The following is a 23,285-nucleotide window of genomic DNA, read 5'->3' as shown; positions in this document are numbered from 1 at the left end:
TTCTCAACCACTGCGCCACCAGGGAAGCCCAGCAGATTTACTTTTAAAGGAGAATTTATAGAAATTAAAAACCCATTTCACTGACCATAAAAGGTGGCTACTGTAAAAATTAACATGATGAAAAAAACCATGCTGATCTTTTTTTTTTTTATGGGCGATTACTAACTGTTAGAGACATGGCAATACTAAGATGTACCTTTCTCCCTGACACAATCAGAAGGACTGAAAATCTCTGAATGGTTCCTCGCTTTGTGCTTCATTATTACTTAAAGCCACAACTGGGTCCATCAAAAATCACCCCACCTATCATTCAGACCCTTCTGTCATATTGCATGATTACTAACACTTTTCACTTGGCATTTATTATCCTCAACTTTGATTGGTTAATTACACATTTATGTCTATATTTCATCCTAGTGTCTTATTTCTCTTTATATCCTCCCTAGTTCTTACGTTGATACTTATACAGAATATAGCCTTAATATAGTCTCTGTTGAGTCTAATAAAAGCTTTGAAACAACTTGATCAAAAGAACCTGTTCCTCCAAACTTCAAAATATTTTAAAAATAGATAGGTGAGAGAGGATGTTCAGGAGTTCTTCTGGTTCCTCTTTTCCTCTGCCTTTCTGATTTCCCATAGATATGTACCTCTTCTATCTAATCCAGGCCACCACAGTTGAATATTAAGGATGTCCCTTTTTCTATGTGAACTACATCCAACTAGGAAGAGGGTCCAATACAAGAAATGTATACATTTTATGCATGAAATATACCAGAAGCAAACACTCTAATTTATGTGAAATAAAGACCAAATAAAACCAGAAAAAAACTGAATGTGTGATTTATTATATTTAAGATTGGTCTATAAGGCTTAAATATGTCTGTCATAATTAACAGTAAGTGAATGCAACTTTACAAAATCAGTATTTCAATACAGTACAGGACTAAATGTGGCAACTGTGCATTGAAAAATTGATATTTCCTCAATGCAAATATCAAATGTGCAGCACCATTTAGAAGCTTCCACTAAAAATGCAAGCTGCAGTAATTATTACAAGCTCTACTCAGAACACAAGACTACCTATATCAAGCGTTAGGGGAAAACAGTGGAGTCATTCAGGCGTAATATGTCAGATTTGGTACAGGATTAAAATACTAACATTTTTTTTTAATGTCCTGGTTTCAAATTAATAAATACAAAAATAATATAAAAATATACACCAGTTGATAAGACTGCACCGCAGAGGATCAGAAAGTTAAATCTCGCTCTCATATGTATGCAGGTATGTCTTTAGTGTCAGAATTTCTGGATAGCTGCGGCTGGTCTTGCGGAAGAAATCCAGACTGGTAAGATGTTCAATGTCCCGCACCCGAGCCGTGTGCATCTTTATAAGCTCTTCTACCCATTTCGACTCATCCTCTGAGCTCTGCAACGGAAAGGGAGTACAGAGTCAGAATTTTCCAAAGGAGTTTCTCTACACGGTCCATTTGCTTCAAGTCCACAAATGACCTCTACATACTCCTGCACCCAAAGCCAAGGCATGTTATTCCTTCCTGGCCTCCCCGCCTCTCTCCCACAGTGCTGCTGGCAATGGGCCACAAATACTGGCCCTTGGCTGTGAACATTTTCAACAGCAACTAGCTGTACCAAATAAACGAGATGTGTGGTGCGAAACGGCATTTGATGCAATACGTTCTCCTAACATAAATCAAAATTGGGAAAACCAAAGGCCCTGGAGAATTCAGTGATTCGTTTCTTTCCCCTGCTGTCAAATTGCAATGAGAAGTACAGAGCATGAGGAATTAGGAATGCTCCTCTGCCTCCCAAGGAAAGGAAAGAGCTTGTGCCCATTGTACAAAATGATGTGTGTGCATTTCTGGTCCTTCAGAAGAATGTGCTAGGTCAACGACATCATCTATTAGATGGCAGTGAATTGATATTTGCATGAGTTCGACTCTAAGCAGCTCAGTTGATACACCTGGCACTTTGGGGCCCAAGAGGCCTGAGTTGGAATCGCAACTCTTCCACTTCCTGGCTGTGAGACCTTGCTGAAGCTGCTTGACCTCTCTAGGCCTCAGTTTCTTCATTGGTTCACAAGAATAATAATGCTTACTTCAGCTCCCTGGGAAGGAGGAAGGAGAGGAAGGAAGAAGGGGAAAAAAAAGAGTAAAGTAAGGAAACAACATCACGGGTTTTCCCATGATGGGAAGGAAGGAAATCTCTTTCTGTCTTAACTACTTGCCAAAAATTGCCTCACTGGCACAAATTCGAGATGAAAGACATTTAAATGTCCCACACTAAACAATTTATTTCACATCTAAGTAGAAACAAAAAGGCAGTGCAGATAAAGCAGTCCTTTACATTTAAAAAATACCTTCTTTCACTTTTGAGGGAACTTGAGAGAAGGAACGAGATCTGAGAACCTTGAGAATATGGAGAAATGTCTACCTTCGTCAGTAGACATGGGGCAGGAGGGCCTTTGCCAATAATTTTATTCCCAAATGCCCCCGGAATTGCAATGGCTTCCAAAAGTCTTTCTACAAGTTGAAGGGTAGCTGTGCGTCCCAGGGCTGAGAATATTCAGGCATGCCCTCGCCCAAGTCTTTGACTGCAAGTGGTCTCAATGAACTACCCACCAAAGCCCAAGAACCTGCACTGGGTTTTCTCAGAAAGCTCCAACCCACACGGACCTGGACACAGAGCCCCAGCAGCTTGTGCCAGTGCTAAATATGTACAGGAGGCTGTTGGTTCAGGAAACTGATGCCTGGCCATCCCAGGCAAAATGAAGAAACAGGAAGAAATTGCTTTGCAGGCTGGGGGAAATAAGGATTTTAACCCTCCACGCCCCACTCTCCTAACCCAAGCTAACCAAGATCTCTGCGAGTCATAGGAAAGAACAGGCCTAAATATAACTCTACCCACAACGGTACTGACCAATCCTCAGTGTGACCATATAATTAACGAAGTAGGAGGTCTCCAAATGGGTCGGGACCCCCTCAGAGTAAGCAGAGTAAGCATGAAGTGATATTTTCGGGAGAATTTTCATATTCAACTCATTTATTTTATTTTTCAATGGTCAGTAAGTCTAATGTTTCCTTTGTAAATGCAGTCATTTGAGTGAGTGGACATGAAGTAAAAAGGTTTTTCCTAATTTAAATAATGGCTAGCTGGGATTATACAAATTTGGGGGAAACTCTGTCTTTTGCTATTTCTTTCCTTGGGAAGTGATTTGCCAATTTCATTTGAGAGGCATTCTCCTCTGGTTCTCACAGGCTAAAATCCAGCCTCCAATTAGTCAAAATACTGGGCTATGTTACACATGAAGAAAATGACTTCTGCCTCTTGCTAGCTAGCAATCCACAGAAGTATTTGCTGCAGGAGACTCTAGTACAAAATGCAAAACTAATAAAAGTCGAATAAAAGTTCATGTGCACCAAGAGAGGAAAAGAAAAACTTTAAAAATAAATTTAAAAAATAAATAACTTTACACATTAATGCAAACGAAAGCACAGTCCAGGAACTTGCTTAGTGTTTTTCTTGCTATGGACATTTATCCTTCACCTGCCTTTTCTCCCTGACTTCCTCCCAAGTGAGTTTGTGAATTCAAGTCCCAGAAGTCTTAAGGTGGACTTTAAGGCAAGGACAGGTGTCTACGTAGGCAGGGGGTTCTTCAATAAGAGGCATGCTGGCCTTGAACACTATAAGAAATACCTCTAAGCTCTGTGCAGAGAGGAAGATGTATGAGGACATCAGTGGATTTCATTTGTCAGATGTAACATCGGGGTGAATAAAGAACTGCCTCTGAGCTGAGTTCAGAACAATGTTTTACAAACTCCTGCATCACCAAATTCCCCTAATGACAGGGAAACGTGAACATACATCTCCCAGGAATTGAGGTGTCTCTTAAATGGCCTACTTTAAGTCTGAAATGTCTTTGTAGTCTCTGCCTTATCTTAAACATATATGGCAATTTTGAATTTAACTCCATAAAATATGTGTTTACTGTTTTGCAAAAATTTTACCTCCCCACAACAAGATTTTAGTAAAACTGAAGTTCAAAAAAGTACATCATGTTATCCAGAGGCATTACATCCCTCTGGTACACCATTACCTAGTCTCGTGGGCTGTGAACAATCAAAATTGAGAAAGTCAAGCCAATAAATTGAGGACAGCTTCTCTCTCACTTGAAGTTCCCTTGCTTCTCCACCTCCCATCCAATTATTTCTAAGATCTTATTTATCCTTCCAGTACAATATTGCTGCCTTCCACCTTCCTTTAGAAATTTCCAAGACCACACCCAGTTCAAGTTCTGTTCCCTCAATCCTAGGAATCTTGCCAAAACGTTTGAGGACCATGCTTGATCCCCTCCAATTCAAATTTATCTCCCCAAAACAGAGTCTACAATGTTGCTTTTATGCCTAAACATTTTCTGTGGTTATCTAATGTCTGTGCGATGAGAAAAAAGTCTTAAGGCCCCAAGCTTCCACTATAGAAATCTGGTAAGTTTGAAAAAAGATGGGCTTTTGGAATCAGAGGCCTTGAATCTAAAGTTCTACTTTTCTACTGACTAACCAGTAACCATGTTACACACTTTTTCTTTATGAGCTACAGGTTTCTCAAGAGTTAATAAAAGGGGAGGGGGAGGAGCTCATATATACCTGCCTAATAGGGTAATGAGATGATTAGAAGTAATGAATGAGAGGACCTGCACAGTACTTGGATAGTAACATGGACTCAATCAATGGTAACTACTACTACTATGGCCGCTATGACTACTACCACGACTACTTTTATTTTAAATCTGATTCCATGCAAACTTTAAAACCTTATCTCCCACTATGATCCTCATTTCCAATATTCTAGCCAACTTAATTAGCTTTTTCAGCCATATTTCAACTTTCAATTTTTTGTCTGCATCTGTTATTTTGTTTTGGATGGTCATAGCTTCAATCTTCACCTGTAATTGAAGCCATAGCCCCAAAGCTGCCTTGTCCATGAAGCTGAAAATTTCTGTTGAAGCTATTCTTAAGGGTCTTTGCCTTTTAGTGAAGCAATTTCTGTGCTTGTTTCATTTATTTTCTCCCTTGAAGGTTGCCTGGCGTGTGACTATGTTAAACACACCATCATTTTTCCCAGGGTACCTTACATAATTAAGGAATTTGAGTACTGCTTTTTGACTAAAAATCTTCCTCTGTAGATTTTATCTCCTATTCTATTATATAAACAAAAGCATAAAGACCATTACTTCTAAAATCAACCTTGGAGCACAGGATTTCCATCACGTTAAAGAAACCTGGAGTAATCATGTGATTTGTCCCCGAGTGCAGCATTAGTACAGAGCCAGGAGCACAGAGCATGGATCCTGTCTGCCTTCCTGAGGCTTTTTCGCCATGCCGTCCTCCTTTCACGTTGGAATAAGTGAATCAAGAGTCATCTGTGCTATTTAAGAATGGGGTGACCTGTTACATCTGCCCTCATAACTAGTAGCAAATGAAACTCTGATTTCTAAAGTATATATTCCTGTGTGTGTGTCTTTTTAAAAAAGTTTTTATTAATGAAATTTTCAAACATCCACATAAGTAGAGCGAATGATATAATGAGCTCCTGAGAACTCTTCCCTCATTTCAGTAATTACCAAAATTGTGTTACTTTTCACTTTTTACAAAATATCTATGTCTTTTGCAAAACGGAAAACATGTGGGCACTTCTATCATTTGCCAAAATCAAACACAGAAATAGAACAACATTAAATGCACACACATTCCACACACCCTTATGTTGAAAAATAAAAAGCCATTAGAGCACAAAGTTCCCAAGTGTTATGCAAAGTTTCCTTTGGGTCCTTTCTAAAGACCTGATTTGTATACCCATTTGTGTAGTGCAAATGTTTTATGATAAGTATGTCCTAGTTCAAGGGTGGGAATATAAACTAAGACACAAAGATGAATTCTGTCAGCAAATCCTAAAGGACACTGTTCTTGAACTCACATTGCAGCTTTCATCATTGTCCGGTCTGTGAGGAAGGATGAACGAGGAGACGGAGAGGGGGCCGTCACACTTGTCGGCGGGCTGGGTGAAATCCAGGCAGCTGGTGAGGATGATGTAGTAGTGAGTTGGAACAGGAATGGAACTGCCTTCCACGTACCTGAGACAGGAAGGCAAAATCAAACTATAGCCGAGGTAGTAGCTTTCTTTTTTAAATGGTGGCCAGTGAATATTGCCCAAGTCACTAAAGTTAAATTTCACTCAGTGGAGTCATTTTTCACTTACAGGTGTTAACCCACCTCTATATCTTTGAATATCATGTTTTCAATGCCTGGAATCTCCTCTTTCTCTCAACCTGGTAGAGTGAAAAAGATACTCCAGACAAAGAAAACAGCTTGAACCAATTCTCAGAGGCGGGACATAATGCATAGGTCAATGGAGTAGAAATGTAAGTCTGGAAGAATCAATAAAAGCCAAAGTAAGGGGGGTTCTGAGTGCCAAAGTTGTCGAGTTTGGGCATTATTTTTCAGGCAGTAATGCTCCACTGAAGGCTTCTGTGCTAGGAAGTGCCATTATGAGATCCATGTTTCAGGAAAATAACTTTCATAGACTTGTATAAAATGGACCGGAGGCAGGAAACACAGGAGTTAAGAGAGTGATAGCCCTTCAAGCCACAGTGAGATCCTGAACTTGGTACAGTTGGTACAGAGAATTTATTTACTAAAGAAAATTCTAAGAACTGAGTGCTACTGATGAGTTACAAAAGTATAAAAAAATATTTTGAGTAGAGCATAGTATAGAAATTCATAATTCCTTACCTGGTTTTCTATTATCTTAATTTTAATCATTTCAAAATATTGAAATGATGATTGAACTAACAATAAAATTTGGGCTGAAAACTATGACAATAATCAGCAATAAAATAAATGTACAAGTAGGATAAAATTTCTCTTATGGATGACTGGAAAGGGGGTAGGATAACACCTATTTTATTAGTTATATATATGAAAAAAATTAGCATTTTGTGTCTGTCTGTCAATCACAATGAAACCCTCTCATATTTTGTGTTGCTCTCTAATTGTTTCATGCATGTATAAAATTAAATGAAGAGGGCTTCCCTGGTGGCGCAGTGGTTGAGAATCTGCCTGCTAATGCAGGGGACATGGGTTCGAGCCCTGGTCTGGGAGGATCCCACATGCTGCGGAGCAACTAAGCCCGTGAGCCACAATTACTGAGCCTGCATGTCTGGAGCCTGTGCTCTGCAACAAGAGAGGCCACGATAGTGAGAGGCCCGCGCACCGCGATGAAGAGTGGCCCCCACTTGCCACAACTAGAGAAAGCCCTCACACAGAAACGAAGACTCAACACAGCCATAAAATAAATAAATAAATAAATAAATAAAGAGGATGCATTTCAAATTAAAAAAAAAAAATTAAATGAAGAGGGCTTCCCTGGTGGCGCAGTGGTTAAGAATCCGCGTGCCAATGCAGGGGACACGGGTTGGAGCCCTGGTCCGGGAAGATCCCACATGCCGCAGAGCAACTAAGCCCGTGCACCACAACTACTGAGCCTGCGCTCTAGAGCCTGCAAGCCACAACTACTGAGCCCGCGACCCACAACTACTGAAGCCCGCGTGCCTAGAGCCCGTGCTCTGCAACAAGAGAAGGCACCACAATGAGAAGCCCTCACACCGAAACGAAGAGTAGCTCCCGCTTGCCACAACTAGAGAAAGCCTGCATGCAGCAACGAAGACCCAACGCAGCCAAAAATAAAATAAAAAAAATTTAAAAAAAGAGTTCTTCAAATATTAGGTATATCAGCTCCTTAAAAAAAAAAAATTAAATGATGACCTATTATGAATTTGTTGTATTTATATCTTCTTACTTTCTCCACCAGACTGTAAGTTCCTTATGAACAGAGTATGCCTCATCCTTTTATATCCCTAATAGCACCACAGAGAAGGATAGAAATGAGATTTGACCAAAGTTTATATGTAATTTCCTATTGAAATGTACTGACTCAGAAAACCTAAGGAATTCTAAAAGTCCCCCCCAAATAGTGAACACAAGTGAAAATTATCATCTTCCCACTAAAGAGTTGTTGAAGAATAAAGTTAAAACAATTTCTAATCTTTTGATACATTTTCTTTCATGAAAATGAAAAGTGCATTTATTTACCACAAATCCTAATTCCTTTCCAACCACCAATGCCTCATTTAATCACAGGTCCAAAAGAACTGAAGAAATCACAAGGAGATTCAAAGAGCAACAGGTTTAAGAGGTACCAGCTCTTCTCTAGTATGTGAATATTTGAAAAATATTCTTGAGTGAGATCTTGGAATTTAAAAGCACACGTTGCGTGGAAATGAAAAGCTTACTGTTTGATTTTGTCTTGTGTGTCATGTAAGCCATCGTAGTCATAGTCAAAAATTGGTCCACTTATCACATTAACTCCATTTCTTTCTGAAGCATATTTCTTCACCAGAACTCTTTGGAAATAATTCCAGACTCCTGTACAAAAACAAAATCAGTTCTCCGTGAACAAAACTCCTTGCTTTGGCCAAATTCTCTCTCGGATGCATTAAACAAGCCAAATGTCACAAGCCAAGAGACAGTAGAGCTGTTGTGATTCTTAAGAGCAATCCATCCTAAAGCATTAGCTGTGGGTGTGTCATTTATGAACCGGCCAAGAGAAAGATATGGAGACAATGGTAGAGGAGTTTAACATAGCCCAACCAGTCAGGGAAGGATTTGCAGGTGAAGTGGTTACTAGGCTGAGATCTGAAGGACAAGTGGGTGTTTCTGAGGCAAAGAGGTGGAGACAACATTCCAGGCAGAGAAAATAGTATGTGCAACAGGGGAAGTATGGTGTTTGTGGGAAATTGAAAAAGGCTTTAATCTACTTTCTCTTCTTTCATACATCATAGATAGGCTAATTCCCAAGTTTATGTCTCTAGCCCTAACCTTTCCAGGCAACTCCAGACATGTTATCCAACCAGCCATCTCATGGTGCATTTGAATACCTAATAATCATATCTAACAAAAAATTATCCAAACAGAATTCTTGATTTTTCTTCCACTCCTGCTCCAACTCTTGGCTTCTCCATCATAGCCAGTGGCACTCACACTCACCCCGATGTTCAGGTCAAAATCTTAGGATTCATCCCTGACTTCTCTCCTTACTTCGTGTGCATGTGAACAAGTCCTGTTAGTGCTACCTCCAAAATACATCCCAATCTTCCAAATCTGACCACTCCTCACAATTTTCACTGCATCCACCCTGGTCTAAGTCACTATGCTCTTTGCAATGAACTACCACAAAAGACTACTTGGCACCTTGGGAGAAACTCTTCCTTCTCTGTAGCCCATTCTCTCTAGAGTAGCCAGATGGATCCTTTTACACTATAAATCAGATTGTATCACATTTCCGCAACACCCATCTCTAACACTCTAGATGATTTCTCACCGTAATTAGAATAAAATCCCAACTTTCCACCATGGCCCTTGCCTCCCTCCATGACTTTTCTTCCTATTCCTTTCCCCCTCAGGTACATGCCTTTCTTCCTGTCCCCCTACTCGCTAAACTTGTTTCCGAGTAAGATTTTGCATATGCTTTTCCCTTTATCTGGAAAACACGTCCCCTGACTAGTCATGCCTTGTTTCTCCTCCACTATTCATTTCTCACTTTCACGGTCATCCTCTAGAGAAGATTTCCTTGACCTCGCTAGCTCCAATTTACACGATGGTCAATCACAGGGGAAGGAGAGGGGCAGAATGGAAAAGGGAAAAGGCAAAAGAAGGGAATAACAGAAGAGGACAGGAAAGGCAAACCAAAGAAGTTGGCTCTAACATGTTAGATTTAACTTACCATGCTCTATTCTACATGGGGGTTTTGAGGTTCAGGCTGTTATCATTTCTTACCTCCCCTTATTAAAAAATGCTTGGGCATTTTTCCCATGGTGCTTCAACTGCTGATTCTCTATTCGAAATGAGAAAGACAGAGCAGCCCACCAGAGCCAAAATACCATGGATAATTATTTGCAATAAAGAAAGGAGGACAGTGGGGAAGAAGTTCAAATGTTAACTTAAGCATAAAAATTGGAGAGGCATAGAGGGAAAGAAATAACAATGAGAACAGTCAAAAGGCCAAACCCGCAGAAATGTGGCATGTGAAAAACACCATTCCCCTAGTGAAGAAGAACAGCGGGCCCTCTGTGAAAGGCCTTTGGCCACACCAGCCTCAGGGTGGTACCGTGTGCTTCCTTTATTGCTGCTTGGTCAAAAAGGCATCAGTAAAGGATAAAGAAATCCAGGAAACCCTGATTTGTGGAAATTCAATGAAGCTGCATTCCATGTAATATTAGAACAAATGGATCTACGTGGGTTTGTGAAACATTTCTCAACTGGGGCTGAGAAGAAACCAGGAAACCCCCTTTTAAAAGCATACTTTAATTTTTCACTCATATGCAAGAGATTCTACCTTTGAATAAGCCTTTATTTACTAGCTTAGGACATCAAATAAACATTTTTTTTTTCTCTAAACCATGTTGGCCATTTCACCAATGTCAAGTTGAGGAGGCCCAGCCCTGTAGATGACATTCCACCATCTCGTGTCCTATTTTAAGACTTTATTTCAGCCCTGAGAGTCATGTAACACAGCCCAATACTCCTTTAGAAAGTGGAGTTATGTAGAAGTGTTTCCTTTTCCTACCTTTCCTATAAGCATATATGTCCGCTCACTGTAAATAAACTAAAGGGAGGTCAAAGCTGCTCTATAATGCTTTCTCTGTCTTTGAATACATGGATGGTTGGATGGATGGAGGGATGCATGGATGGATGGAAGATGGATGGATGGGCAAATGAATGAATTCTTTGTTAGCAGAAATAGGAAATGGATTGTTTCTGTCATTGGACAGTTAAGTTACAAATCCACATAAGCCATAGAAGTCATGCAATCAAATCTCATAATTTTATAAATGAGAGGCTAAATGGCATTTCTATGATCACATAGCCAGTGTTCACACTCCAGAGACCAGAACTCAGTTTTGGGGCTGGGGCTCACTGTGCCTATACCATTCATTTCATCACTATCATCCACAAATATTTATGTCATATACAAAGAAATTATGAGTGTATATAATTTGCACAGCCCTAAAACCAACTGAACTTAATTCTCTGATGATTCAGAACACCTTTTAAGCTCTTGCTGGTTTTCAGGGTCAATATTCAGAATACGTCACCATCCCCCTAAAGGAAGAAGGTGTTAGTGGCTTTTACTGTAACGTTCCATAAATAAATACAGATGCTGTTAAATGTCAGGTAGCCTCCAAAATACAGAGAAGACTCTTTTAAACCACTGAGCATTGAAATAGGGAGAACACTGGATTAGAAGGAAAGCACAAACTTGGTTTAGCTCAGCTTCTGCCATTCATGACCTGGGTCACTTCTTGTGACTTCAATTTCTTAATTATAAACAAGGGATAAAAAAAACCTACCAAGCTCCCTCACAGATTCATATTTTGGCTTAGCAGTAGAGAATTTACATTAAAGTTCTTCAAAAATTATAAAGGCTAAACACATGAAAGGTATTATTATTATTAAAATGAATAGAGAGGTAGGAAAGGTAAGTGGTAAATTTAGAAACATTTCTTTCCACAAATAATATTCTACTAGGTAAATATTAGACTTACGTTTGAAAGCAGGATACATTGGAACCATATTGGTTACAAGGAATGCATCATATTTAGCTTCTGGTAAAGAGCTCAGATCTAAACATTGGGAAAACAAATAGTGCCCATTACATAATAAAATCGACATCAATAAAAAAAAGAAATCTTCTAAAATGGTCCAAACAGCATGAAATGCATGGATCTACTCTTTTATTCCTACTTATCCCATTCTTTATATATCATTTCCTACTTCCCTTCCCACTCAATCTCTTTTCTTCACTCAAAAGTCCTCCTTAAAAAAACTTTTATGATTCTTTTTCTTCCTACTTAGTCTTGGGTCTACTAAGTATTTTGTAAAAGAATTCCTTGATTTTACTACCATAATTTGGACTTTAAAAAAAATGTCATCAAGGTAATGAGAGAGAATTAAAGGGCTTCATGTATTCTTAAGAGATCACCTCTATAGTATTATTTAAAAGATTTATGTCAATAATTTCCTATTTCACTTTCAGATGCTCATTTAATGATGTCAGGTGACACACAGAATATTCCCTTGCATTTTAGAATTCCCCGGGAATAGGAGTTTTGAAAGCTGGTCTCTTTTCTGGCTGCTTTTGGAAGGCTCCCAGAGAAGTTCATCTCCTCAATCTCTTGAGCGCCCCTCTGGTTTTTAGGTTTTTTAGAAAACCTAAAAACCACTGAAATCCTAAATACCAAGTTGCACACGCCAGACTCCACAAAATAACATCCCTCTAGAATGGTCAGATCCTGCTATTCTGTAACTTACAAGGAGGAAAGAGGAATCCATATGACATCTGTTTATCATTTTTGTAGGCCAAACAGCTCTGACTGAAACTCGGAGAAACACGGACATCAGGCCGGACGCAATTGGTCAGGTGTTCAGGGATGCCAGAGACCTCAGCCTGTATGGTAGTCACAGGTAGTCAGCAATGCCATGGCAGAGACAACACCAAACCAACAGGGAAATACTGAAGCCAGATTGTTTGGTTCCAAACAGCCAGAATCAAAACCCCATTAGCTTTCACTATAGCTCATATTCTGATATTGACTCTTTTTTCTTTTTTAAGGACCTCAGTTTTAAATGCACTAAGCTAGTAATTTTTTAACTCTTATTTTTTTAGTAGCAGGACTCTGTTATCAGTCTTAGGTAAAACAATAATACGTAAGGCAGAAATCTCACTGTTGATATAATGAATGAGATTCCACAGAAGACAGCTTAAAAAATAATATTCTGAGAAATAATATAGACATATCTCCTATTTTTTAAAAAAAGACTATATATGTATTGTATGTGCCTGAGTACAAATTAATAAGAAGCTGTGTTTGGGGCAGTAGAAGTAGTCATTTGTATTCAGAGTTTAAAAACATACTTCAACTGCCAAATGAATTTTTCTAATTCCTGATATAAACTTTCCTACCTCATCTTTACCAAAACTGAAACCCCAACATAAAACCTTCATTAAAAAAGAACAGGATGTTGATAGTGGGGCAGGCTATACATGTGTGGAGCCGTGGGTATATGGGAAATTTCTGTCCCTTCCATTCAGTTTTGCTGTGAACCTAAAACTGCTCTAGAAAGTAAAGTCTATTAAAACAAATGGCCAGATACTGGTGGCTTCTGTAGCTAGTGGGCCATGACAAGCAGAGTAAAAAAAACTAAAAGAATTAGTATGCTATGCTATTTCACCTATTACCATGAAGTTTTTAGAACATTGCAGAAAGTCTAATTCAAAATATTTTACAACAGATCCAATATAGGATTTCTTTCATCAGGAAAACTTAAAATCTTTTCTAAGACAATTCTGTTCCGCAAACAATCATTATATTAAGGCAAGGAGCGTAATGACATGAAGAACATGAAACCCAGTTTTCTCAATGACCTGTTTGGAAACAGTGTACGATGTCCAGAGTGGCATTAGGAATATTTCACTATAACTGCTTTCAAAGTCAGTGTGATATAAGATATCATATCTAGTCCGATAAAGCACTGCAGGCCGTCCATAGAGGAGGTGTCTCTCTAGGAAAGAAAAAAATAAAGTGTCTTAAACATGTATTAAACTGTACATCAAATGTTAAAGAAATATTGGAAGGGAGTCAAATTGTCCACAATTTGCTTGCTTACTTATTAATAATGTAGTTCCTTCTCTTTAATTTAATCAGGTTAGTTTTCCTAACACTTCTGTGGTTTATTTGATCACCTAAGCGTGGGTCAAGGCTTACAGATATCAAAACTGTAATGTAAATACCATATTTATTTTAATGGTTTTTTTCCAGTTATAAAGAATTTCAATCTGTATGGGAAAGAAAATTATTTATTAAATTTTGAAATGATTCAGCTGAATGGGAAGTCAAGACAATTAGATTTTATAGAATTAATTCATTTGACCCTGGAAAGGCTCATCAAATTAACCAATGATTTAATTAAGAGGAAGGTACTCTTTGATCATTATTTGTAAACTGCAACTCAAATATGTATTATTTCAGCATAAAAAGTGAGTACTAATGAGCATTTAAAGTAAGTAGCTTTGTGACATGGAGGAAAACTCTTTAGGTAAGAACTTAAAGGAACATGTATAGATAAAATAAGTGGCATTCAAGGGGGTCCTTTAAATACAAAAGGGAGGTCATCGGTTACCAAAGAACTCAGTTAAGACCCCAGAATGTAGATTCAGACCCCTAAGAGAAAGCTCTCCTCTTAGGAAAAAATAAAGGTTTGAAACTTTATTCTTCTAAGAAGAAGACATGGGAGATTAATGTGCAAACCTTCATTCTACACCCACAATAAATGCCTCAAGCTTGATCTGCCCATTTTAGACAGGCTAAAGTCAGAACTGCCATAGATTCATAGAAATTGGGGTCCTGCAGACCAGAATATTTAGAGACTGAGGCTTTGGCAATTCACGATCCCCTAAGTGATAATCAAAAAAATTTTTTTTACTATTATTTCTATTAGAAAAAAGTCAGTTCTGGCAATCACTTATTAAATTATGTATACATGTTGCTTTAATTAAAGTATTACCATTCTACACAAGTAACAGAGAAAACCCTTTGTAGATTACTTTGCAAGACCCTCCCAAGTAGAACTGCTGATTTGAGGCAAAACAGCCCACACTGTTAACAGCACAAGCCTGTTCTGGGTAGTTGGGCTTTGTCAGCATTGCAGTAAATGTAGAAGTCTTGGTAAAGCTGCCAAATTTGGGGACCCACCCCTAAGAATTAGAACATAATATGCTAATATCAGATAAATGAAATATAATGAACAAATAAAAAGCCAGCAAATCATAACAGTAGTACTTGGGGGCAGTTTACCAGGTCAGACTTTCCTTCAAAACTCAAACCAAACCTTTTCTAGGTTCAAAATTTCCATTAACGTTTTCCTTGATTTCATTTTTGCTGCCTCTGAATTTCCTGGTTTCAGCTGGAAGCAGAAGTATCAAGATTCTTTGAGAAGCTATTCTCTTTTTATCATTCAAGTTTTAATGCTTACCCAACACATTCCTCCATGCTCAAATGCAAACCTGGCATATTATCCAATCTATCCCATTAAGAGGACAACAAAAGAGCAGCCATATTCCTCTATGCAACATTTAGAGCAGCCATCAATCAACACTCTTAGACAATCTATAGACTCCACCAACTCTGATTCCTCCTTATTTCTCACCATTCCTCAACATAGCACTCCATTCCATGAAGGCTGATTGATTTGCAATACTGCTCATAATCATTGTCAACAACTCTATGCTATTATATATATATATGACTCCTTTTCTCTACTGGGAATAACTTCTCCACCAGTCCTGTCACTTATCTCCCTCCAAATTTTTCATTAATGTATTCCCCCCTCATCAAACATATACTGAGTACCTTCTTTGTGCCAGGCCTTGGGCTATGGAATAGAGATACTTGGTAAAGACAATTAAGATAGAGCTCTTACCCTCAAGAAGCTCACAGTTCAATGGGAGAGACAAACATGGCATAAATAACTCAAATGCAATATGCTGCTCACTATATCAGAGATATCTACATAGTGGAACAGGAACACAGAGCATGAAGCATGCCACAGATGGGGATGAGGTGGCATCAGTACGGTCCTTACAGAACTTATGAAGCTAAGCCAGAGTCACCCCACATCCCATTTATGCCTGTTGCCCTGGCATAATTGTCCTTCTCACCTTCAAAAGGGGATGACAGATAATATGGTCACATAGTTCAGATCCCATGAAAGAGACATGGGGAGGAGAGGGAGAAAAGGACAAGAGGGGAAGAGACATCTTAAGAGTCACTTTCTCCTGAACGATTTCTCCAGTTAAGCTTCTCCATCTCTACTCATGCTTCTGCTCTGCATGTAGAAACTCAATTTTCTTTTGAAATGTGGGTGTCATAGCTCCCAAGATATGCACAACTGCAGTTTTTGGCACACAGTTGGACCCCAAATATATCATTATCTGACTAACTTTTTCTCAATTGTTAACTGAGCATGTATGACATGAAGAAAAAAAATGTAGTGGCTTTGGCAGTCTCCTAATATCCAACCAAGTTCCCCAACTGACCCAAAGAATCTACTTGGGTCTTCCTGTTGCATAATAGTTTCATCTAAGAAAGAGGTGAAATCATCTTTGCAGTAAGAAACACTTTAAGGTCCAGAAACAAAATTTAGATTTCCCTTTTTCAGTTTATCAGGGTATCAAACAATCACACGTTCTTGGTCACAGCCTGCTACCCCATATGACATCTTAGACAAGTCACCCATTGCATTTCTGTTTAGCAAAAAGTCCCTTGTTGAGCCACAAAAGTGTACTTGAAGCTCAGTCTTTGGACACATAAGTGCTTCATCTAGAGACCAGCCACCCTGGAGATGAGCCTGCAAGCTTCTGCTTTTGAAATATGTTCCTCGTGATTTCTTGATACGGATCTAGTATAGCTTGTGTCTTCCCAGGCTGGGTTCCTACTCCATGAAATTCCAGACAGAGCCTCCATTCCACACCCCAGTTCCCTGTTTACAATAGTGGCTGGCATTTTTGGTACATGCCACGGTTCTCCTCCAGATACCACGTTGGCAAAATACTGTGAGGCAAATCTTTTTAAGTGGTGTGGACTTCCCCAGCGCTCATTCTTTTTGTCTTCCAAAACTTGGTCATCCAGACTTGAGTGTGTGTTTCTTTTCCCTCTTCAGCTTCCTGATTCATATTCCCACAGATTAGCTGGCTGACTTGAGAGCCACATGAAAATCTCTCCTCTTTTTTGTTTTTGTTTTAAACATCTACTCCCACAATAATATACTCTTACATTTTACCACAAAATCTCTACCCAAGGTCTTTCCTTTTCCTACATCCTTTCTCTTCCTTTGCCTTAGAAGTGTCTACTAGCATTTAGTGCCATGTCAACCTCCTCTGGGATTAGATTTGATGCCTCTGGTAGGGTCCTGTTCTTTCTTACCTCAACCCTTAAAACACTACGCTGTAATTCATCAACTGGCTAAATCTCACAATAAAATAATAACTTAATGAGGACACAGATTTTATCTATTTTGTTTACCATTGTATCTCTACCTCCAACAATGCCAAATATCTATGTGGATAAATAAATGTTTTATTTTTAAAAAATACTGTTCTTTATGACTTTCAAGAACTGGCTTTCTAGGTATGACCTGCCTAATATTCCCTCTCTAGCTATTCAGGACTGCTTTAAAGTTAACAAGAATTACTAGTGTTTAAGTCGTTTTTCTAACCAAACTAATTTCTCATGGTGTGTGATAAGGAGCCAAACACACAGGTGTTAAAATGATGTTTAATTCCCTTTCTCACAAAGATGATAGTGAATGCCGACCTGACTAAGAAAATACAAAACATGGTTTAGCAACGTTAGTAGAGAAAAGACTAAAGTGAAAACAAATAGTGCAATTATTCTTACAGTAAAAATTACACCTGGCTCTAGTGCCAGAATTGCTTGCTGTGAGAAATTTAAATATTTCCATTTCATTCATTCATTTATCCATTGATTCATGGATTACAAAATGAAAATTCAATAAGTTTGCCAAGACATTACATACATGTGATCCAGAAAAGCAGCCATGCAATTAAGATCCGGAATTCACTACAAATGTAGAAATATTAAAGCTTTAGCAAGCATTTTAGATCACAATTTTTGAAGCTCATATTTATTCTTCCTCTTCATTTTAGTAAAGGACTTAATTCTGCAAGTTTAGTATTTATAATACTAAATCTTATAATAGCCTAAGATTAATTTAATATACCACTGTTTTGTTACCTCAAATTTACCCTGGGTTGTTTCACTGTTGGAATGCATAGCTTTTACATGTGTGTTTGGTACAGATGTATGAGTGGTTTTATGTCACATGACATTAAAACAGTTACATATGAATGTTACAAATGGAATGGGCAGGGCCTGTGGTTTATTCTGAAAAAATCAGCTACCTATAGGTGTATTTTTTTAAAAAACTAGGCAGGAAAATAATACAACTTTACATTTGTATACAACTTGAGGTCTACAAAATGGTTTAAAAGCCTCAATATATATTAGAGATAGCCAGAAGGGGGAAATGATTACTCTGAGCATAACACACACAGCACCTCGAATTCACGAGGTTCTACTCCAGCAGAGCAGACATTGACTATTTCCAGTGGGGGACTAGACTTATGACCCAGGACACACCATAAAGGCCTGAAAGAACTCAGACCAAGAAAATGTCACTTTGCAGTTGAAGAAATGACTGAGACAAGACCCTTAAGGAGACAGACACCAAGAGACAGAGAGAGAGAGAAAGAGACAGGAGAGAGAACACCGAGGCTTACCCATATCCTAGAATCTAAACGAGCAAATGCTTTGCACATAATAAGACAATGGTATATAATTATTTGAATTTCATGTAATAGTTTTAAAGTCTATCTTGTATCACTCAGTTATTGGCAATTGCAAATAGCCATGATTGTGCACACATACAAAACAGTGCTGTATAAACTTAAACAACTTTACCAAAAGTCTATTGAATATTAAACTGTTAATTATAATAAAAATAAATAAAGTCTCTCTTGTATCATTAGAGACTGTCCCATTAGGCCATGAGCAGACCAAGAAGGTGTGCTACCATGATCCTCCCCTAACATTTTATGTCACCGTTGTGAAGTCACATGCTGGAAACTATTGGTGACACAGCTGACAGAACCAGATGTCTCAGAGAAATCAGCTCCCAGCCCAGGGTAGGCGCTCAACAAATACACATGAGGGTCCATTTCCATGAAAGTATATAAACTTTAAGCCTCAGTGACATAAAATCATCTAGAGATAAGACACATAATTGACCTCTGAGCAGAGCAATGGAGCGGTGAGGTCAATAACTATGGCTCTTTCCAGCCCTGAGAGTCAGTGATTCACCTGGAAGATGCCTCTTATTTTCATGCTCAGAAGTTTGAGGCCACTGCTTATGCTGACTTGTGGGACTGGTTTTGTCCTATGAGCACACTGCCACGAAAAAACTAAATGAAAGATTTTTTTTCCCAGATGGAAATGTTTTAGGACCATGAATAGTCAGAGCTTGAATCAGCAAAAACATTAGAGTCCATTCAAAGTTATCATAATTAACTATTTCATTAGTGACTTTTAGAAGAGAAACATCTCAGTAATATTTCTCTGCCTTGGTGAGTGAATATTTGAAAAACTCAAATCATGAGACTCCATACTCCTTGATCCTGGCAGCATTGTAATTTTTCCAATTCTAATGACACCGCAGTCCACTAGACGTTCAATGTCAAACATTTCAAATCACTTCTAGATTTGTGAAGGATTTGTGTACCTTCCATCAACTAAGTCCTATCTCGAAAGCCGTGTTCATCCAATTACATGCCAAAGAGTCTGTGTGTTCTATCATCAAAGAGAGAAGAGGGAGGGTGGTGATGCAGAAAGAGAAGAAGAAAAAACATGAAGATCTTTATAAAGAGGGGAAATAAGTCAAGTAAATAAAATATTCCGCTGGTTTCCTCAACCTTTACTTAATCAGATTGGAAATGGCACGTATGATAAATAGAACCATATGTAAGCTAATAACTCAAGTAATGTTCTCAAGAGAATTTGACTACGTGCATCTTTACTGCGTGACTTGGGCTGCTGTGCTTGATTTCTGTCTTCTTTTTAATACACTTTTGGTCATTCCCTTGCTGTTACAAGATGCTATCCCATCTGCTGTAGTAACCTGTGTAGGAGCCTTTCCCTCTTCTTCTAATCTCTTCTAATTTTCCTGGGATTTCAAAACCAGAAGGAAGAGCTTATGTGGTAGATTGCATTATTGTTCCTAATTATTTACTGCTCTTTTGTAAAGGATTATGTACTTCTACCCATTGCCAAGTGACTTGTAGGACAGTGTCCTTGTGGAAAGAATATACTTCCCTACTCCACTGGTTTCATGTGCCCTATTTTCACCAATGAACTGGGAATGGAAGTGACAGATGCCTCATCAAAGCAGCAGAGTTGAGACCCATTGCCTGGTTCTGCCATTCCTCTTTTCCCTCTGCCACGAGAAGGGCATGTCTCAGCTAGCTGCTCCTTCAGCCTAGATTCCAGAATAAAAAGTACACATGGGGCAGAGTCACACTTGGTCTATAGTCAGCATCCTGAAATATGAACAAGAAATGCACAGACCACTGAGATTCTCTTTTTCATCACAAGTTTGCAAAAGTTGACTAATACAGGAGGGTTATTATTGTACATAAAATAAGAAAATGAGTTAGAGCTCAAGATAATCCTTCTTTGAAGAGAGATTTCTGATTTGGTTCCTTCTGTGCATCCCTTCCCGTAACATACACACTGACTCTGCAGGTCGGTAAGCTTCAGTAGAGGTACCAGCTGTTACCATTTATAATTGTGACTTCCATTCCCTTCACTGGAGTCCCCATCAGCACCTTAACTTATGACCCATCAGATGCACAATGGTATATTTAAGCCCTCTGCTTTTCAGAGGGCTTAAAAGCTATTGAGGGGAAAAAAAGGTAATGGAACTTTTCTGACTTATTACACAGCTGGCATCCTGTGTACATAGAATAAACCAATACCTTTTGCCAGATGGTATAAAAATCACTTTGCAATCCAAATTCGAATTTAAAAAAAAATTGTGCTTACACTATAAAGTAAATAAGAAGTTTCTCCAATTTTTGGAAGCTAGAAAACAAAACTTATCTGGTTGTTTTTTCCATCAACTCCTTACCTTCTGTAGACCCTTTTATATGAAGGCGTTTGTTGAGTTCATCCAATTTGTTCTTCATGTGTGAAAACCAAAAAAAAGAAAAAAAAGAAAAGAGAAGACAAAGCAAATCAGAAATGTTTTTTCTTTCCAGCACCCTTCTCTCTACTTAGTACCCAGCTAAATTCAAAACAGGATCCTAAACTTCATCAATATCATAAACTCTGTAGAGTTTTACTACTTTATCTCAAAATGAAATTTTAAGCTCCACTTCCTAGTGATCTATGGTCACGAATATGTTATTTAATTTCTCCATGATTTTGTTTCCTTTCCTTAAAAGTGTGGATAATCATGTTACCAACCTCCCATGTCAACAACAATGATTAGGGCGCATATATGTAAATTAATTCGAATATTGCCTCAATATTTCGGATTAATCTCTAGGTACACTAAAGTGATTCCCAAACCAAGTTATGAAATTGCTTTTTCTAAAGTTGAAACATAACGACTCAGCAGTTCTGAAAAGTCACGGCTCAGCAACTCCATCTCCCACTATATATTCTAGAGACACTCTAGCATACGTGTACAAAAAGACATTTGCAGTAATGTCTACTGCAGCATTGTTTGGAAGAACTAACAATTGGAAATTACCAAATGTTCTCAAATAGGAAAATGAATAGAATCATGATGGTATAATTATATAATTAAATATTAATTATTAGCGGTAAAAATGAATGAGCTAAAACTTCACATATTAATATGCATAAATCTCAAAAATACAAGGATGAACAAATAAATGCAGGATACATATAGTAAAACAGCATTTACATAAAAATATAAAATATCCAAAGCTATCCTATAGGTTATTTTAGGGAACTATATACTAAAAATTAGTTAATACATTATTTAAGAGATACATATGGGGCTTCCCTGGTGGCATAGTGGTTGGGAGTCTGCCTGCCGGTGCGGGGGGCGCGGGTTCGAGCCCTGGTCTGGGAGGATCCCACATGCCGCGGAGCGGCTGGGCCCGTGAGCCACAGCTGCTGGGCCTGCGCGTCTGGAGCCTGTGCTCCGCAGGAAGAGAGGCCGCGACGGTGAGAGGCCCGCGCACCGCGATGGGGAGTGGCCCCCGCTCGCTGCGGCTGGGGAGGGCCCTCGCACAGAAACGGAGACCCAACGCAGCCAAAGATAAATAAATAAATAAGTAAATTTAAAAAAAAAAAAAAGAGATACATATGTATGGAGTGAAAGTATAGAGGCCTACATGGCAATTATATACACTATATTCAGGATATTAGTTACCTTTGGGGTAGAAAGGAAGTGGGATTGGGGTGTGGGATGTCACATGGAGCTTCCATTCGATCTGTAATGTTTTATTTCTCACAATGTGTGTATTGAAGTATTCATTTTATTAATCTCTATACCTTTTCAGTATGTCTGTATTTTTTTTTTAAGAAAAGGAAAATAGTCTTTTGGAGAAACCCATTGACAAAATAAAGATGATCTAGAGTCCCTCTAAAACGGTTTAAGATAAAATAACCAAACTATTTCTTGCTTCACAGAAGAAAGGTAATTCAGAAAACAAGATACAGTTAATAGATGCGTCTAAAAATATAACTAGAATTCACTTCAAAGACCACTTCCTGTTGACTTTGGCAACTCAACTCCTCCAGCTGAGGTCTTAGAATTACCTACTTTATACTAATTAGCCCTGTTATTTCTTATCAGGAGCTAAAGTAAGAAGGATTCATAAAGGGAAGGAGGTAGGGAAGAAGAGCAAACTTCCTCCCATGGTGGGCCTCCCAAACTGTGGCTCCTAGGCCCCTAGGAATCCTAGAAGGTAGCAAATGGTAGGGGAGGGGGATAGACCAGTAGGAAAATTATTTTCTGAGGTCTAATAGAAAGATCACACATTTGCCTGTAATAAAACCACACATGCAAAAATAAAATTGCTTTGCTTTGTGTTGGAACCCTCTCAACCACTAACCAGTGTTAGTGGTAACACTGGTTGTATCTTCCTGTCAGAAGCACTGATGGGCAACTCTAAAAGGTCTTTGATCAATATAAAATTCAATAAGCAAATTATTACTGAACATGTGTAGTTTGCTTGTTTCAATAACTGTCCAAACACGAGGTGCTGGGTAGTCCCTATCAGCACCCCCAACGCCCGCCCTGCCACACCCTTCCTTACCCTGCTCTGTGCCCTGGGAGACTGATCTCTAGGGACTCATCAAAGAGCGAGCTTGCCCTCCAGCTGGGCTCCAACAATGAGAGGTACCAGCAGGGGATTGGGAGGGGTGGATTTACTCCCCCAGCTTCCCCTCTACCAGGATGCAGTGCGTTTGCTGCACCCATCTACCAAATTCCGTCGTTCCTTCCTATATAGCTCTTTCTCCATGTGCCAGTAACTGCTCCCTCCCT

General features: G+C 38.8%; 1 protein-coding gene across 9 annotated transcripts in view; it reads right to left on the bottom strand.

The window, feature by feature from the left end:
- Positions 1–823: 823 nt before the first annotated feature.
- Positions 824–23,285, bottom strand: part of ENPP2 (ectonucleotide pyrophosphatase/phosphodiesterase 2) — a 107,407-nt gene continuing 84,945 nt past the window's right edge. For 6 of the 9 annotated variants that reach the window (XM_028168191.2, XM_028168190.2, XM_007188816.2 and 3 more), the window contains 8 exons: positions 20,889–20,940; positions 15,018–15,092; positions 13,555–13,691; positions 12,441–12,576; positions 11,675–11,752; positions 8,363–8,495; positions 5,989–6,145; positions 824–1,426 (listed from right to left, as the gene is read on the bottom strand). In XM_028168191.2, coding sequence (XP_028023992.1) covers positions 1,256–1,426; positions 5,989–6,145; positions 8,363–8,495; positions 11,675–11,752; positions 12,441–12,576; positions 13,555–13,691; positions 15,018–15,092; positions 20,889–20,940 — 939 coding nt within the window. In that variant the 3' untranslated portion in view covers positions 824–1,255. The remainder of the gene's footprint in view (positions 1,427–5,988; positions 6,146–8,362; positions 8,496–11,674; positions 11,753–12,440; positions 12,577–13,554; positions 13,692–15,017; positions 15,093–20,888; positions 20,941–23,285) is intronic. The other 3 variants (XM_007188818.2, XM_007188819.2, XM_007188821.2) reach the window with 1 other exon arrangement.

This window comes from Balaenoptera acutorostrata, chromosome 17, assembly GCF_949987535.1.
Source record: "Balaenoptera acutorostrata chromosome 17, mBalAcu1.1, whole genome shotgun sequence".
Taxonomy (NCBI): domain Eukaryota; kingdom Metazoa; phylum Chordata; class Mammalia; order Artiodactyla; family Balaenopteridae; genus Balaenoptera; species Balaenoptera acutorostrata.
The sequence above is the reverse complement of the archived record's forward strand: the minus strand, read 5'-3'. Positions and strand labels throughout refer to the sequence as shown.